Source organism: Ovis aries, chromosome 10 (assembly GCF_016772045.2).
Source record: "Ovis aries strain OAR_USU_Benz2616 breed Rambouillet chromosome 10, ARS-UI_Ramb_v3.0, whole genome shotgun sequence".
In the NCBI taxonomy this organism is placed as follows: domain Eukaryota; kingdom Metazoa; phylum Chordata; class Mammalia; order Artiodactyla; family Bovidae; genus Ovis; species Ovis aries.
Genome location: NC_056063.1, coordinates 84,307,527 through 84,324,928, shown reverse-complemented (window position 1 = coordinate 84,324,928; position 17,402 = coordinate 84,307,527). Strand labels below are relative to the sequence as shown.

Here is a 17,402-nt window from a genome sequence, read left to right as displayed (position 1 = left end):
CGTGTTGCCGCTCGCCCGGGTCGAGCAGAGAGTGCCTGGCTCCTGGAGACCTCTCTGGCAGCCCCCCCGAGACCGGCAGGCTCCTGACTTTCGCTGTTGATGGCATCACTTGTTCTAGATCTTAATGCTGGGAGGTCATACAGTGTCTGCTCTCCTGCTGAAGTTCTTTTTTTAAATCATGGCTTAAAAACTGTTTTGTTGAGGAATGGTTGATTTACAATGCTGTGTTAATTTCTGCAACACAGCAGAGTGATTCAACTGTACATCTATCTGCCTGCCTATATATACACACATAATCTTTTTCATATTCTTGTCCGTTATAGGCTACTGTAAGATTTTGAACATAGTTCCCTGTGCTACACAGCAGGACTTCGTTGTTTATCCCTTCTGTTTATAACAGTTTGCATTTGCTAACCCTAAACTCCTCGTCCATCCCTCCCCTCCTGTTGGAGAAGTTTCAGGATTCTTTTTCAGGGCACTCCTGTCTGGGCCGGGGGGGGGGTCCCTGGAGGCATTGGCAGCCATTTTGCAGAACCCCTTGGCAGTACACACACATTTACAACAAGAATTACCAGAAATAGCATACTCTAGTTAAGATTACAAACGGTGTGAGCTGGGACATACATATTAAAATCTCTCATATATACTCTCTGTTTCTTTATGATGTTTTAGTTTCCAAAAAGAGTGAGCTCATGGCGCTTTGAGAGGAGGGTGTTATATTTTATCTGCCGTACTAACATTTTGGGGAGAATGAAACAGGGTTAAAAGTGAAGTAATTGAAAAGGTTGACCTTCAGTGGCATGCGGTAAGGGCAAAGGCTGCGAAGTGGTCTCAGTAATGACGAAGTCTGATGCGGCTTTTGATGACATCTGCCCACGCACGTGTGGGGCAGGCGCCAAGAGTGAAATCTGGGAACAAGACCCCGTGTGATGCTCAGCTCCGGCGGTTGTTCAGTCGCTAATTCGTGTCTGACTCTGCAACCCATGGACTGCAGCACGCCAGGCTTCCCTGTCCATCACCAGCTTCTGGAGCTCGCGCAGACTCAGGTCCATCGGCTCGGTGATGCCAGCCAGCCATCTCATCCTCTGTCGTCCCCTTCTCCTCCTGCCCCCAATCTTCCCCAGCTTCAGGGTCGTTGCTAATGAGTCAGCTTTTCGCATCAGGTGGCCCAAGTATGGGGGCTTTGGCTTCAGCATCAGCCCTTGCGATGAACGTTTAGGATTGGTTTCCCTTAGGTTGGACTGGTTTGACCTTGCTGTCCTAGGGCTGCGGCCTAGCCTAATCGTTTTTGCAGAAGGGTTGTTCTGCTGGACAGCTCCCCCTGGAGGTGGGGACTGGAAGCTCCACTTTTGACCTGTCCCTGCTTTTCAGCTTCTGGCCTGGTGGCCCTGAAATACATTCCTGTGTGTCTACGTGTTTCTGTAGCGGAGTGGATGACTCCGCACGAGATTCTCCGAAGGAGGGTTACCACCAGGAGGAAGACGGGGCTCGCCCCATCACCACAGAACTATTCCGACATTTTGCACAGCGCAGAGAATGTGAAAAGGAATTTGAAAGATAAGCTGTTTAGACTTGGCTGAGATCCACTTGTCCCTATTTGGCGGGATGTGAAACCCATAAAAATTGTTACAGTGGGGTTGGTACAGGGCTGTCTCCCACCAGAAGCAGGGAAAGAGCCACAGAAAATTGAGGGCTTCACTCTGTTTAACTCATTTCAGACATGCGTCCCTGTGGAATATATGTCACGGTTAACAAATTCCCTTGGTTGGGCATTCTCTCTTTTTCTCACCCACGCAGACACACAATCGCACACAGTAGTATAGCAGCCGGCTTCCTTGCTTAGGTAAAAAGTCTCTCTAAATGGAATTAGCAAGCCTCCCCCTTCCTGTATGCCCACCCAGAACTCACTGTGATGTCAAGAAGTGCCTTCGGTCGGCCTGCAGGCCAGAGAAAGAGCGGAAATTGAGTTTATTTTGAATGAATGTCTCTGACCCCAATCACCCCTTTTCCTTCTTTGGCGCGCGTACTGTGTGTCGTAAATCTTTGGGAATTTTTAGAACTTAGCATACTTTATAGCATTAATTCTGATGGTTTGACTTTCTGGGAACTCTTAATTGGGGCATGAAAGAAAATGTACATTCCATTCACTGTTTCATCCTCTCGTGGAGAGTGTAAAGAGACTCGTACAGAGTATAAAAGTAGTCCGCATTCCTTTCCAGTCATGCTACGTGTGATGTTTAAGCGTGATCCCTTCTGTCGACGGTGTGCGTGTCCGACAGACTTCACTGAGAGCTGGTGTAGTCTTCTCTTTCAAATAATGTTAATTCAGGTTGGCTTCCACTTGGAGGGAATTTGTTACGCTCTCGTGGTGAATTGCTGGCTGTCAAGATTGGCTTGGTTTTCACTGAGTTATTCTACAGGCTTAGGGGTACAATGGTGGTTCTTTTGCCCCTGAGGACTTTGCAGGCTTCTCTTAGCCTCACGTGGTCCGAGTAGCCCGTGTAGCTGTGGGCCACGGATGAGCTCCTTCTAAGGGCTGGCCAGAAAGCTCGTTTGGATTTTCCCATGCCGTCTTTTTGGCCAACCCAATAAGACATGGACCGAGACCCACAGCGCTGTGACCTTTGAGATCTTCAACCTCGTCCCCCATTTCCAGGGGGAGACGGTCTTCCTGACCAGCCTGGTCAGCCGGGACTGTAGGTTCAGTGTGTGTCTCCCTGGGGAGAAGGCACGGACCTCCTCGGGGGACTCGGGGCTGGTTTACTTGACCTCGCACCCGGGGGAGGGCCAGGCAAGAGGGATGGGTGGGAGTGCGTTACAGAGTACAAGTTCTTTCTGTTCCAGAAGCCGAAACACATGGGCAGGGAGCTAGCCGCTTGGGGCCCAGCGTCGTCCAGACCTCAGGAAAAATGAGCAGGCCTCGTCCACCCCCTCAGATGTGCAGCCCAGGGAGCCGCTGGAGCTGGCAGGGGGTGGAGGGGTGGCGGGGGACGGGGGGACGGCTGCTGGAGCCAGTGGGGCCGCCTGGTCTCTTCTGATTCTGTGGAGACGTCCAGATGCAGAATGTAATTCCCCAGGAAGTCCCGAAGCCTGTGACATGGCCTTTAGCACGTGAGGTCCCCAGTGAAATTGTGACTCGGAGTAACTCATGCCGTGTTTTCGTTCGCCCTTTTGAACAGTGGTTTAGGATGGAGGGCTGAGACACGCTCTACTGCAGGCTTTGACTTAATGAGCTATTTCAAAATCAGAAAGTCAGGCAGATCGAAGGGACGCTCGGAGCGTCACTGATGTCCTTTTCAGCCAGGCACCCTCGAGTCACCGCTGAAATGACTCTGCATGCCAGGGTGAGATACAGCATCGGTCATTGTGTGGGCCAGAATAACAATATTTCAAAGTGGATTTTATTTAGCAAAGTAAATGTGTCTCTCATGATTTTTGTTTGTTATTCTAAAAATTAGGTTTTATTTTTTTAAACAGAGCCATTTTGCATAAAACGCTAGGCCACCCAGATTGTGAAGCGAAAATCATGGTCTAAAAATGTCTTTTGTTCTGAAAAGTTGCCCATCGTTTAGATGTTCTTTGAATTATCAGTGCTTCACGATTGTCTCCTAGGGCCAGAAGTGGTGATAAAATTTCCTACGTGAATAAAGCAGATAAGGAGACATGAATATCTTTTGTCTGGGATTGAGAAATTTTCTTTTTGCTTGATGTCGGCTGGTGGGAGCAGGGTGAAGGTCCTTTATTTCTGTAAGAGGGCTATAATAAGACTTTAGTTCTTTTTCTCATCTCTGATTTCATCCAGTAGTTGTCATGACCTGGAGTGTTGTTCAAGGGAAATTTGCGGGTGTGTTTCTGTCGCAAAAGCTCAAGAAACAGCTTGACCTCAGCATCCACCATGGGGGCCCTCTAACCTCTTATCTGGGGTCTCCTGCAATTAAGGCATTTGCTGATAGCTTAAGGGAACAGTTCCAGGAAACTCACTTTTATAACCTTTCTCAAATTGAATAAAGATAAGCTTCTGAGATTTTAATCAGCCTTTCAGAAGAGGAAACCTCAGAATCACCAAATGGCCTTTTTCAACTTGGGTTGCTTGGGTCTGGTTTTGAAGACACTGTTGTCGAGCTGTGGTTAGGAAAGCCCACCCCACCTGGGCTACTGTTGCCCACCACCCCGCACCCCCCACCCCGGTGAACCTGGGCTGTGGGTGGACAGGTCCTAAGGCTGTGGGTGTTAACCTGATTGGCCTCTCCTTCTGGTCTCCTTCTGGGTAACTGAGCAGAGCTCAAGGAGCAAGCGTGGGTTTCTGAACCCAGCTCAGAGGCAGGGACGTGGTGGGGCTGAGACGCCGCAGAGAGGAGGCCACCTGGAGCACAGGTGACGCGGGGCTGCCTCACCCGTTGAGCTTGCCTGGCTGGGGGCTAGCTTAGCTGGGGGCTCCTGGGACCCTCCGCTCTCCCCAGCTGTCTGGAGACCTGGAGTGGCTCCCCGCTCACTGCCGAGCTCCTTTTTGCAGGGGTTTCTCGTAGTGCTGTCCCTGAACTGTGAGCTGACGCACCAGTGTTGCTGGACTGTCATCTAGGGTTGTTATTTGAGGTTGATTCAATGGACGCCAGCATCACCGCCACCATCAAAACAACAGCGACCAGACGCCTGCCACTGTGTCCCATCAGCAGTCAGGCGGCTGTGTGTTCGTGTTTAAACACCTCTGGGGTTGGCGCGGATCGAACAGTTGACGGGGCGTCGTGGTTCAATCAGCGGTGGGTTTTACAGCCGATGTGGTCGCAGGTGAAACACGGGCTGTATCAGGCTGGGTGTGGCACCCTGGGGCTGCCCTCCAAGTGCTCTCGGGGTCCAGGAGACACACACGCCGAGGACACGTGATAAACGTCACAGTGTTCTTCAGTCACTGAGTCGTGTCCCACCCTCTGGGGCCCCGTGACCTGCAGCATGCCAGGCTTCCCTGTCCTCCACCATCTCCCAGAGCTTGCTCAGACTCCTGTCCACTGAGTCGGTGATGCAATCCAGCCATCTCATCCTCTGTCGCCCCCTTCTCCTCCTGCCCTCAGTCTTTCCCAGCATCAGGGTCTTTTCCAGTGAGGTGGCTCTCGCATCGTGTGGCCAGAGTATTGAGGCTTCAGCATCAGCATGTCATGGGCACTGGGTTGGAGCGGTGAGCCCTTTCTTGGGGATGGTTGAGGAGGCTCTTTTCTGCAGTCGGTTGGTTCTTTAATGTTTGTGCATTTCGGATGAATTTCTGGAGCATAGGTTTCAGGTTTTAGCCTCATCTCTTTGGACAGCTCTAAGTGGTCACCCAAACCCAGATTCTGAAGCAAAACTGTGTGCATGGATTGATTTACGCTGTTAGGAGGTTACGAGAGTGCGTGCTGACAACATTGCCTGAATGATGAATCAGAGAGAGGAATAGATTTGTAGTGTCTGGAGTCTGTTTGGACTCTTGTCAGTTGTCCCCATTTTCAAAATATAAAATTAAGAACAGCTTACTGTCTTGGAGGTACTTGTTCAGATTTCATTTTATAAAATAAATATCTCCAGATGTAGTTGTTTTATGAAGAAGATTTCCAAGGCATTGGAACCAAGATGAGCATATTGTTTTTAAAAAACAGACTTTATGCAGTCACAATACTGTTAACAATATGGTTTTATTTTCCAGAAGCTGTATTGCCAGAAGCAGCATTTAGGTGTGCACTTGATCTCAGGCTTAGTATCGAGCTGCTAGTAAAGCTCGTTAACTAAATTCTACCTATCACACCCTCTTTCCCTCTGTCCATAATATCTATGTCTACTCTGGTTTAGAATTTGGATTCTTCTAACGAAATTGCAAATGTATTGAGCACCATCGTCTGTTTGTCTTCTGATGTGTTGGCAGTTTTCCATTACGGTGATTGAATTGAATTCATCTCAAGCTTGTCCTGGCGTGTTATATTAAATCTCCTATCTCAGAGTTCACGTCTGTAAAGTGGGAATGGTAATATGTGTCTTGTTAGACAAGGGGCGGCTGGTCGATCGTTGCATTCGGTGGGCATTTGAACACACCGGCTCCCTTCTTCTCCAGCTCGCCTTACCCACTTGGATTCTTTATTGTGCATTTCAACTCTATTTTAAATGTTAGAAATGAATCACAGGAGCATTTTGTTGTGGAATGTTCTTTTATTGAAACTTCCTGATTTAATTGAATTAAAATTTTGTTATTTAGGCTCTGGGCCTATTTGTCTCTTTTTGGCATATTTTGCGTGTCATTGTGTCCTGGGGATGTGAGGGACGAAGCGTGGACCCCAGTCCCCACCATCGGTTTCCTCTGGTCTCAGGACCGAAAGTCCTGCATCAGAAGGCCTTTGCAAGTAGGGGCGGTGCCCTGCTAGGCCTTGGGAAACGGGGAGAGTCCATGTCTCAGGGTGTCAGTGACAGCGTCCCCTCGTTGGACTGAGTGATGCTTTGATGTGTTCCACTCGGGGATCGCTGTTGTGTCTGCCAGGGCCAGAGATGGCCTTCTGAGCAATCGCAGAAAGACTTGTCCCCCTAGGACAAGGCCGCAGAGTGTGTGTGTGAAGATGGGGCTCGTGGTGCCCGGGCAGGGCTTCTCCCATAAATAGCGAAGGTGCCAGAAGCGTTTCAGCTGAAACCTAGGCCTCCGTTCGTGGATGTTCTTCTGTTTAAAGCTGTTTTCTCTTCCTTCCAGGGTGGGTGTGCCGGCTCTGGCTGCGGGAAGTGTGACTGCCATGGCGTGAAAGGACAGAAGGTGAGTAGCCCTCCGCGGTTAGCGATCCCTCGGGTCTCCATCACTCTGGAAGTCATTACTTTAGAGCAACCGAATAACCAGCAAGTCGTGCTGAAGCTTTATTACCATTTCAGGCATTTCCCCAGAGCAATACAAATGAAACGAAACCAGGCTTAACAGTATTGTTGAGGCATCCTGACTGCTCCTCCCCAAAGCTGGTAATTATTGGTGGCAGTTAACGCTAGAAAAGCGATTTGGTTTCTTTCCTTTTTTGACTCTAGAAGGAGCAAGCGTATCAGCAGAAAGTTCGTTGAGTCAATCGCATTCTTTGGAAAAGTGCACGAAGGCTAAACTTCACTTTTTTTTTTTTCTGAAAAACAAAACAAAACAAAAAACACCAAAAAGTTTCTCTTGAACTTGAGAGCCTTCTATTCAAATCAGAATTTTTAAACAGCTTTACATTCATAAGATACTTGTCTAGGTTTATTTACAGAAACAGTAACTATTTATCATTCCCCAAATGTACAATTATATTTTCTTTCTAAGCAGTACTCTGCCCTCTCTCTCACAGATCTGTATGAAGAGCATTTTCTCTTGAAGGCAGGTTGGGTCTGCATTTCCGTTGTTTGGAGAAAGGGTTTTCACCCCAGGACAGGGCAGCATCCTGTCTCTGTGTGCGGTCACCATGGAAACCGGGTGGCGCCATGGGAAAACCTGGCCTCTGGGCCACGAGGAAGGGAGGCGGAGACCCCTGGTCCTCTTCCCACTTGCTGGGAGCTGAGGGGATTGTTCTGGCAAGCCATCCCTTCTGGTCTGCCCAGGGCTCAGTGAATCACAGACTCACGCTTCTGAAATCCAGCAGGTTCTGCTTTACAGAAAATGGTTCCACTCCTTTTCAGCTGTTCGCTGACGCACCAACCTCATCCTTTCTAAAAGTCTGTTGGTGGTTGGTGCTGCTGCTGTTTCCTGGACAGGTTTCGAGTCAATGAAGCGTGTGGAAGCGCCTTCCTGTCTTCCAGCGTCCGCTCAGCTCCCGCTTTGCCCTCTGCAGTCCTCTTCTCGCGCTGTTTTCTTCCTCAGGAAGTGTCTCTGGCTCGTTCCAGAGCGCATCCTCGGGAGTAACAGCGAGATGTTCATGTCACAAAGACGCTTTTTGTGTGTGTGTCTAACTCGAATTGTGAGCATGCTGAACAACAAAGAAATCCTTCAAACTATGGAAAGTGGACCTTTCAACAAATAGGAAATGGAGCCCTTTATCAACATCACTGTGCTTTTCTTGTAACAGAGAGTCAGAGTTGGGGGAGGGGAGGGGGAGTTGGTGTTTCTTGCTTGTAGAGAGAATGTTCTTTTCCACCCGCTTTCTCGGTTTCATTCTCCACCATCGACTGCACCCCCAGCTGCACTCACTCAGGCTCCGGTGCGTCTCAGACCCTGTTCCGGTCTTATTTTTCTAGCCTGATTCATTTTACTTTTAACCCCAAGTCTCCCCCTTACATATGAGCAAGAAGATTCATTATATTCATTATATATGAGGAAGTCGATTCATCCAGGCGCAGCTTTCCAGATATGCTCGGCCGACTTCTTCCTGACTTGACAGGGGCCTGGCCCTCGTCCGTTCAGAGCTGGTGAGAGCACCTTCAGAGAAGGCAGGTCACGTCTTGGGGTGTCTGACACCCACCCAGATGAGGAAAGGGGCTGTAAGTGTTTCTTGTCAAATCCGAGCTCCTGGAAGCCCTTGCTTTGGCCAGTGCGTCAGCGGACGCCAGGTCTGTGCATCTCCGGGCCCAGGAACACACGCTGTAGGCCTGCCTTCCCCGCGGGCATGTGAAGGTCAAGGCGGGAAGGTCACAGGGTCACCGTGACCCTTCCTGGTCTGCACATGCTCCTTCAACAGGCTCCTCCACCGTCCACTTTGGGTTTTATACCTCATTATTATTATTCAGTAAAGACTTTAAATGAAATACTGGGAAGCAGTGGGTTAAGCCATCCTGAATTTGTGTTTTAAAAGGCTGTAATGACTGAATGGATTCAGACAGCCTCTTGAGGTTTAGGGGAACAGCCAACTGATTTAGGATTATATCCTTTAAACAGAAAGCATAGCTCTGCCTTTTCTCCCCTTGAGTATAAATATTTCAAGTCCCATGGTTCACATAGCATGAGCCGGGAAGAGGGCCTTCCTCCCACCGAAAGAGGAAATTTTAAACTTCCACTTATTGTCTCGGACGTGATGTTAAAATAATCAGTTTAACGATGGGAAACACGCAGAGCCTGCCTGAGCCGGACCTTCAGATCTGGTTCCATTTCTCTCATCTGAAGGTCAGATAACAAAGAGGTGTATTCTTGGCTGGCACGTCAGCAAGAGAAATTGGTCTTCCTCACCTCCCACCACTGTTCTCAGAGCCGGGCCTATACGTGCGGACCGGATGTAAACGCAAAATGAGTAAGGCTTGAGCATCACAGAATTTGCCTCGAGCGGTTCAGGCCACAGACCAGGGCAGGTTTTCAGTTCTCATAGGGGTTGCTGTTCTCCACTGTCCACAAGTTAAATGACTTCTGGGGTGTTTTTGAAAATAGGATGAAAAACGTCACATAACTCGGGGGGTGGGGGTAAACGTTACCTAAATGGGACCGAGCATCAGCTCACTGTTTCTGAGGCAGGCCCCCTTGAGGGACTCCTGAACATATTGGCTGTTGAGAATCCACCAGTGGAAACTGGGGTGTGTGCAGTGTACATCGCCGAAACCTCTTTTGGCGAAGTCCTGAGTTCCATGGAGATGAGATTCCTTGACCGATGTCTGATATCCTCCCGATTTCATCGACAGATATTGGTGTCTTAGGTTACTGTTCTCTAAGCTCACAGTCATCAGTGCAGGGCTGGGGAGCTTGTTCCGAGCTCAGCGCTTAGATTCATGAGCTTGTCACAGACTTCAGTCTTTGCTGACTTGTTTGTTTTCCTGGCGCCCAGATGTTTTCTCTAGGTAATTAATCTGGGTTAGTACACAGTGACTTCGTGTCTTTCCAGAGGCCTCTGCAGTGTGGGAATTTTATCTCCTTAAACTGATTAGGGTTTCGAATGCTTGCCTCCTCAGTACTGGCCAAAAGTTAAGCTCTTCTTTTGCTCCATAACCTGATTTTCTCAACTATTCGAGGTATTGGAAGAGGCAACATAGTCCCAGGAGTGACTCCCTCGGTCTTGGAAATTAACCATTTCTACTTTGCAAAAAGAATAGAGTTTGCACAAGAAGTCCTACACATGTTTTATCCAGAGGAGCCAGCGTTTTGTGAAGCTATCATCCTGTCCTGCAGAGTCCCAAACTGGAAGCCTCAAGTTAACTAGAGAGGTGGGAGATACGCATGTGAGATAAATAACAACTGAAGAGTACGTGACCACACCGCGGGAGAGACAGCAGAGGAAACAAACCCTCTCGTTGTCCCGAGAAGGGAGTGATCCCAGCGGCCTGGGACTGTGAATAAAGGGGTGGCTTCCTGGATAAAGCAGGATGCAGGAGTGTTGTGGCCTCACTGATGCTCCAGACTCACCGGGACGTGGGGCAGGGTCCTCTGTCACGCGTCTGCCTCAAGTCATGTGCTGAGTTTATCTGCACTGATCAGAGAAAGTAGCCCCCGTGGCCTGCTGATGAACGTGACCTTGGCAAAGGATGGATGGCTCCTAATAGAGGGACTTTGACAGAGACTTCCCCAGTCCACAGCCTTGGGGAGCACAGAGAGTCTTAATTAAGCAGAAGTGTCATATATCTGAGGAGTGATGAGAACAGGGCGCTCATCTCACAGCTTCTCAGGACACTTTAACCTGCTGGTACCCAGGTCCTTGCCAGCAACGTGGGGAGGGAGCCCAGTTCCGTTCAGTCGCTCAGTCATGTCTGACTCTTTGCAACCCCATGGACTGCAGCACGCCAGGCCTCCCTGTCCATCACCAACTCCCGGAGCTTGCTCAAACTCATGTCCATGATGAGTTGGTGATGCCATCCAACCATCTCATCCTCTGTCGTCCCCTTCTCCTCCCGCCTTCAGTCTTTCCCAGCATCAGGGTCTTTTTCAATGAGTCAGTTCTTCTCATCAGGTGGCCAAAGTATTAGAGCTTCAGCTTCAACATCAGTCCTTCTGAATAGTCAGGACTGATTTCCTTTAGGATGGACTGGTTGGATCTCCTTGCTCTCCAGGGGACTCTCAAGAGTCTTCTCCAACACCACAGTTCAAAAGCATCAATTCTTCAGAGCTCAGCTTTCTTCACAGTCCAACTCTCCACATCCATACCTGACTGTGGAAAAACCATAGCCTAGACTAGGCGGACCTTTGTGCACACTCAGCCTGAACTGAAAGCCCCTGAGCTAGACTAGTCTCTTCTAGAGAATAGGATGCAGGTGGTAAGATCCAAGTGCTAATCAGAGCACGAATCAGTTTCCATTCTTCAAGGTAAGACGATCCTGACCCGCGAGGGCCCAACAAGAGGACCTCGTGGTTCAGAATATTCTGCAGTCGTGCCCACGATCCCGTTGGTCTAAGGCTGGATTTGTGGTCTGTGAACTGCTCGGCTGGCCACCTGCTGAGGAAGGCAGCCCTTCTGAAGCCTCTCTGCAAGTGGGTGGTGATGAAGCAGATTGTCAAGGACCACGAGGAAATGGACCTGGTGATCTGGGGCCGTGGGCAGACCTCCCGAGTCCTGTTCATAGACAGATGACCACAGGGAGCCACCGTGTCTGCCCGAGTGCAAGCCCCACCCCAACCTGAGGCAGGTTAGATGCAGCCCAGCCTGGGAAACCAGGATCGCCTCACCTTCGGGGGGTGTCTGTTCCACAGAGCATTCAGAATGAAACCTAGAGGCTTGGGCAATGAAGTGAGCCTCTTAACCCCGAGTCAGGCGATGCCATTGTCCCTACGTGGTGAGGATGGGGCCTCCCCGGCCCTTTCCTGCAGGAAATCCTGGCATATTCTTTGCCCTCTAGGAAATTCGTCACTCTGGTTTACAAGGAGTCATCTTTGTTACAAGCCGGGCATGACGCCTTGGTCTCCCAAGAGGCGAATCTGGCCCTAGTTCTCATGCGTTCTGGACACAGAGACGGGGGTCGTGGCCCCGACGGTCAGCCCCGCCTGCACCTTGGAAGGCGCGTCTTGTCTTTCCTCCCCGCAGGCTCCTTGCAGTGGACCAGCGATGAACCTAGTCGGCAGGCCTTTCTCGAAGATTGCTTTTGGAGACACAGAGCAAGTGTCCGTAGTGTCTTTTCCTCCAGGACACACTAAATAAGGAAAAGTATGTGTAAAGAATTCTAAGTCTAATCGTACCTAGGGGTTTCCCTGGTGGCGCAGTGGTGAAGAATCCGCCTGCCCGTGCAGGGGCCGTGGGTTTAATCCCTGGGTCGGGAAGATCCCCTGGAGGGGGACGTGGCAGCCCGCTCCAGGGTTCTTGTTCACTGCCATGGGTCGCCATCGCCTTCTCCAAAAATGGGTTTAGTTCAGTTCAGTTCAGTCACTCAGTCGTGTCCAACTCTTTGCAGCCCCATGAGTCGCAGCACGCCAGGCCTCCCTGTCCATCACCAACTCCCGGAGTTCACTCAGACTCACATCCATCGAGTCCGTGATGCCATCCAGCCGTCTCATCCTCTGTCGTCCCCTTCTCCTCCTGCCCCCAATCCCTCCCAGCAGCAGAGTCTTTTCCAATGAGTCAACTCTTTGCATGAGGTGGCCAAAGTACTGGAGTTTCAGCTTCAGCATCATTCCCTCCAAAGAAATCCCAGGACTGATCTCCTTTAGGATGGACTGGTTAGATCTCCTTGCAGTCCAAGGGACTCTCAAGAGTCTTCTCCAACACCACAGTTCAAAAGCATCAATTCTTTGGTGCTCAGCTTTCTTCACAGTCCAACTCTCACAGCTGTACATGACCACTGGAAAAACCATAGCCTTGACTAGATGGACCTTTGTTGGCAAAGTAATGTCTCTGCTTTTCAACATGCTATCTAGGAGCCAGTATTAGCATTTAATATAAAGGATCTTTCTTACCCCAAGATCGCAAGCATAAGAGACTTTCTTAGTTGTCATTAAATCTTTGGTAAATTCCCTTTTTGAGACAAGGACTGTTATTTCATTGCCATTTTTTTAGAATTCATTAGTCTTCAATTTATACGTATCTTTATTTTCGTCGATCTTTCTTTTAATTTATACATGGGAATTGAAGACACTGCTTTGTATGGTATGCTTTATATATCAATTGGTTATTCTCTTTTCATTTCTTATTTTTCTTAGTATCTCTGTAGCATAGATTTGAGACCTCAAAGATTATTGAGAAATAAGCTCATCTTTCAATTATTTTTTATTAGAACATAGAAAATTTCTTTCCTATAAATGAAATTTAAACACTGTTCCAAATATTAAAGGCACCATGTTTCTTCCCAAATATTTTATTTTTTACTTAAGTAAATGAAAAAGAATATTTTTGTGTAAACTCTTTGGAACTTTGGGTAAATTAACTGATCTGGGCTCAATGAAGATTAATAAAAACAATAACTTACTAATTAAGCACTAACTCTGTGGGAGGCACCATATCATGTTTGAATTAGTGAGGATTTCAAAATCTAGTGTATTATAATTAAAAAGAAATTTCATTTTCTTGCTTCTAAGACATGAAGTATAAATGCCAAAAGAGCGCAACTTACTGTAATGTAGAAGGTGATGGCAACCCACTCCAGTGCTCTTGCCTGGAGAATCCCAGGGACAGCTGAGCCTGGTGGGCTGCCGTCTCTGGGGTCGCACAGAGCCGGACACGACTGAAGCGACTTAGCCACAGCAGCAGCAGCAGCAGCAGCAGGCTTATTTAATGAAATTAAGATTTGCTTAGTGTATTTGTAATTACTTGTATTGTTTGTGAGACTGGTTGGAAACCTCTGTTTTTATAGACGCTGTGAGCATTTCCCAAAGGGCAGAGGCGGCCAGTTCAGCCTTTCCCCAGACGTGGTCCTCAGTCCACCTGGAGGACGCTCTCGCCGTGGCCTCTGGAATGGAAGACCAAGGGGTCCTCTGCTGTCACTGGGGGGCGGGGACAGATAAGTCTGGGGACATGAGCTGCAGCCCAGGACATCTCAGAACCTTTCATTACAGGTTTGGAACCTTCAGGGGTGGCTTATCCCTTGCAGTTTTCCAAACTCACTTGATTACAGACCCCTCTGTTTCTCAAATCAAGGAGCAGCCGTTACGAAAGGATGCTTGGTAGGCTAAGAGCCTAGGTTCTCGTGTGTGTTCCACCAAGTCATTTGACCAAGTTCTCCCGAGAAAAAGGGAAATGACATTTGACCTACGATTTCCCAGTCTTGCTGAAAGGAGCAAGTGAAAGGTATGGTACCTAAAAAAGCACTTGGGACATTTAAAACGTCGTGTATGTACATCATTTTAGCAGTAGCTGAATTTTGAAGTTGGGGTAAACATGGCGATGAGTTTGCTCGCTGGTGCAGTTGGGGGCTGGATTCTCAAACATGAAGATGCAGGCAAGCTGAGAACTTGTCGGTTCAGAGAGAAGGACCGTTCCATCAAGTCAGAAGCTCTCCCAGCACCTGAATCAGAGAGATGTCAGATGTCAGAATCACAGCACCATTGTTGGGAAGCCTGTTTGTAGTTTTTGGATGCTTTTGGTGGAGGAAAAATGAGATGTTCTCACTTGGGAGGTCTGTCTGGAACAACCATCCAATTTCTAGTCAGCACTGTGATTTTATCATCCATTTCCAGACTCATTAGGGGAACCAACTCTCCTGTTACTCACCCTCTTAACGTTTCAAGTACCTCTATAGGTTTTTCCTGTTAACTGCTTTTCCTGACACCCGTATAATTACAAGCAGTGTCCAAACTCTTCTCCTCCCCAAGTCAACTTACCTTGTTCAAGGTATTTTTAAAGGGGAATGTACGAGCAGAATCGCTTTATTTCTGCCACACCATGGATTTCAACACCCCAAGTGTCCACGTTAATCGCCTTGGGGTCAAGGCGTCCACCCCGGGCTCTGATGGCTCTCCTCTCTTCCTGTGTGCTGGGAGGATGGGTTAATGCACACTCTTTCCTTTTCCATGTTTTCCCTGGTGTCTTGCAATGCCAAGATTTTTTCCAGATGTCTCCTATTTCCTATTTCCACATGTTGGACATGAGTCACCATCTGGCAGAGTCATCGTGAGAATCAGTGTGGGTTTCCACATTCACCTACTTTTGTCTTTTTGATAGTTCTTTGTTAAACAAAAAAAAGGGGAGGATTTTTAAAAACTATGCCTGAATCCAAGAGTGAAGTATCAACCATATACCATGGGGAAGCCGTGACGAGCAGATCCGCGCTTGGTGGTTTTATTTTATCCTTCACGCACACATCTCCCTGAGCGCGGGTGTCGCTGGAATGTGCCTCTTGGGTACCACAGAGGGGACCGTGAGCCACACCTCCCCCAGCATCCACCTCATCTTTCCTGTTTATCTCCATCACATAAAGTCTGCCCCTTTACCCTCTGCTCTGAGACCTGTTACACTGGAGATAGATTTTAATCATAAAAACTCTACCTTTATGGATCCGTAACTGTACTAGGAATGCACCTCATCCGGTGCAGCTTCACAAAAGAGGGAGCTGATCTTCGTTCCACGTTGAGATGGAATAGGAGAAAATTAAAGGCCTTGAGTGGAATCTCGTGTGCTTTAAAGCCCAGAACCACTCGTGTGAGTGGACACTGTCGTCAGCGGTGCCGGGCCCTGACCCCGACCGTCCTCGTCTTGACTCTTAATAGAAAACGTTATTTTTTCGTAAAAAATAATGAAACGTGGGATGACCCTGCTGCCTGGGCACCCAGAAATGGCATCGCAGAGCCCCGTCCTCCTGGGGTGGCTTGGCGCAGTGCGTGACTAAACAAAGGGGAACTTAGAGGAGACAAGGGGGCCAGATGGCCCTGGGGACTGGGTGCCACAGGGCCTTATTTTCCCTTCAACGAGCCCCATAGAAACGTGAAAGTCTCCCATGCACGCTGTGTCCACCGGTGGCGTGGCCTGCCTCCACAGCCACGTGGCTTTGAAAAAGTGTCATGCTTATCTGGCCCCGAGTCCAACTGACTCTGGGTCTCTCCACTCGGAAATCAGCTCTCGGTTCTCACCTCCTCCCTGAAATGCCACCTGCACGTCCTCCAGGGCTGAAGCCCCTCTCGGGTTGCCTTCATCCGAACACGGTTGGGCTGGCCCATGTGCTTTGCAGACCAACCTCCGAAGAGCTGGAAGACACTCTTAGTGACGAATGAGAGATGGGATTCTCTCCCATGTCTTTGTTAGAGCTTGAGGATTTGTCCACAGTTTTTTTTTTCCTCATGAGGGGGTATTTCCTTGTGGCAGCTGACGTCCTGCGTTGGTTCACTGATCACAGGTGAGAAAGCCCTGGCCCTCGGTTGGTTGGTGTGATCTCTGAGGCCTGCAGTATCTGGATAAACACTTGACTGGGAAATGGTTTATCCGAGGTAGTAAAGGAGCTCAGTCCATCCACGATGAATGCAGTGAGCTTCATGGGCAACGTTGGAGGTCGCTGCCCGGGACTCCTCCTGGATGCGATGGGGACTCCTCCTGGATGCGATGGGGACTCCTCCTGGATGCGATGGGGACTCCTCCTGGATGCGATGGGGACTCCTCCTGGATGCGATGGGGACTCCTCCTGGATGCGACGGGGACTCCTCCTGGATGCGACGGGGACTCCTCCTGGATGCGACGGGGACTCTTCCTGGATGCGACGGGGACTCCTCCTGGATGCGACGGGGACTCCTCCTGGATGCGACGGGGACTCCTCCTGGATGCGACGGGGACTCCTCCTGGATGCGACGGGGACTCCTCCTGGATGCGACGGGGACTCCTCCTGGATGCGACGGGGACTCCCGGGTACCAAATCGGGAGGGTGACGTTAGAGCTGGCGGGGGTGGGGCCCCAGACCACTTGAAGAGGCAGCCACACTCTCTGCAGCGGTCGGTGGAGGGGCCCCCAGAGCAGTGTGGACTCAGAGGGGGTCCCGGGGAGCCAAGCCTTTTGTGGGGAGGGGGTGTGTGTCCCGAGCAGCTTCTCCGATGCCAGACCCGCCTTGCACGCGCTGGCCCTCTAAGAATCTGGCTCATGGCGGCCGTGTTCATCTGGGTCCTTGTGATTGGCGTGCATTTCTTAACCTGAAAAGGAGTCTTGGCATTTTGATCTAAATCTCCAACCCAGAGAAGGTGGACTCAGAGCTCTTAAACTTTCAGATCTGCGTGTCTGCTGTCTCTGATTTCAGGGCTGTCCTGTAGAGGCCAGGGGTTCGTAGAGCTTTGCCATGCTGCCCTTTCTAAAGTGTAATTTACCAGAAGGAGCCGCGGTATGCAGTCAGGGCACCACGGGGCCTTGCTCGATGTCCGCACGCCGCTGGTATGCAGTCAAGGTCAGAGGCTCCCTTGATCTGCGCAGAAGGTCAGGCCGTAAGGGGCTGGCACTTTTCAGGCAGACATGTCCTCAGCCTCGAATGCTTTCTCAGTGATGTATGCGGAGGGGGCAGGAATGTGATTCAGGGCGTTTGGCTCCCGCGCCTTCCTCATGCACTTCTCGAGCCTGCCGATGTGAAAGGTAGCAGTTCTTGAGTCCCTTGGGTCTTCCCCTCCCTTTTTTTCTGTTTTGAAAAGTCTCAGGACACCTGCA

General features: G+C 49.6%; 1 protein-coding gene across 1 annotated transcript in view; it reads left to right on the top strand.

Annotated features, from left to right (window-relative positions):
* The window catches only part of COL4A1 (collagen type IV alpha 1 chain), a 128,242-nt gene that overhangs the window by 44,905 nt on the left and 65,935 nt on the right, over positions 1–17,402 (top strand). Inside the window, exon 2 of the mRNA XM_027973786.3 lies at positions 6,698–6,757. Coding sequence (XP_027829587.1) covers positions 6,698–6,757 — 60 coding nt within the window. The remainder of the gene's footprint in view (positions 1–6,697; positions 6,758–17,402) is intronic.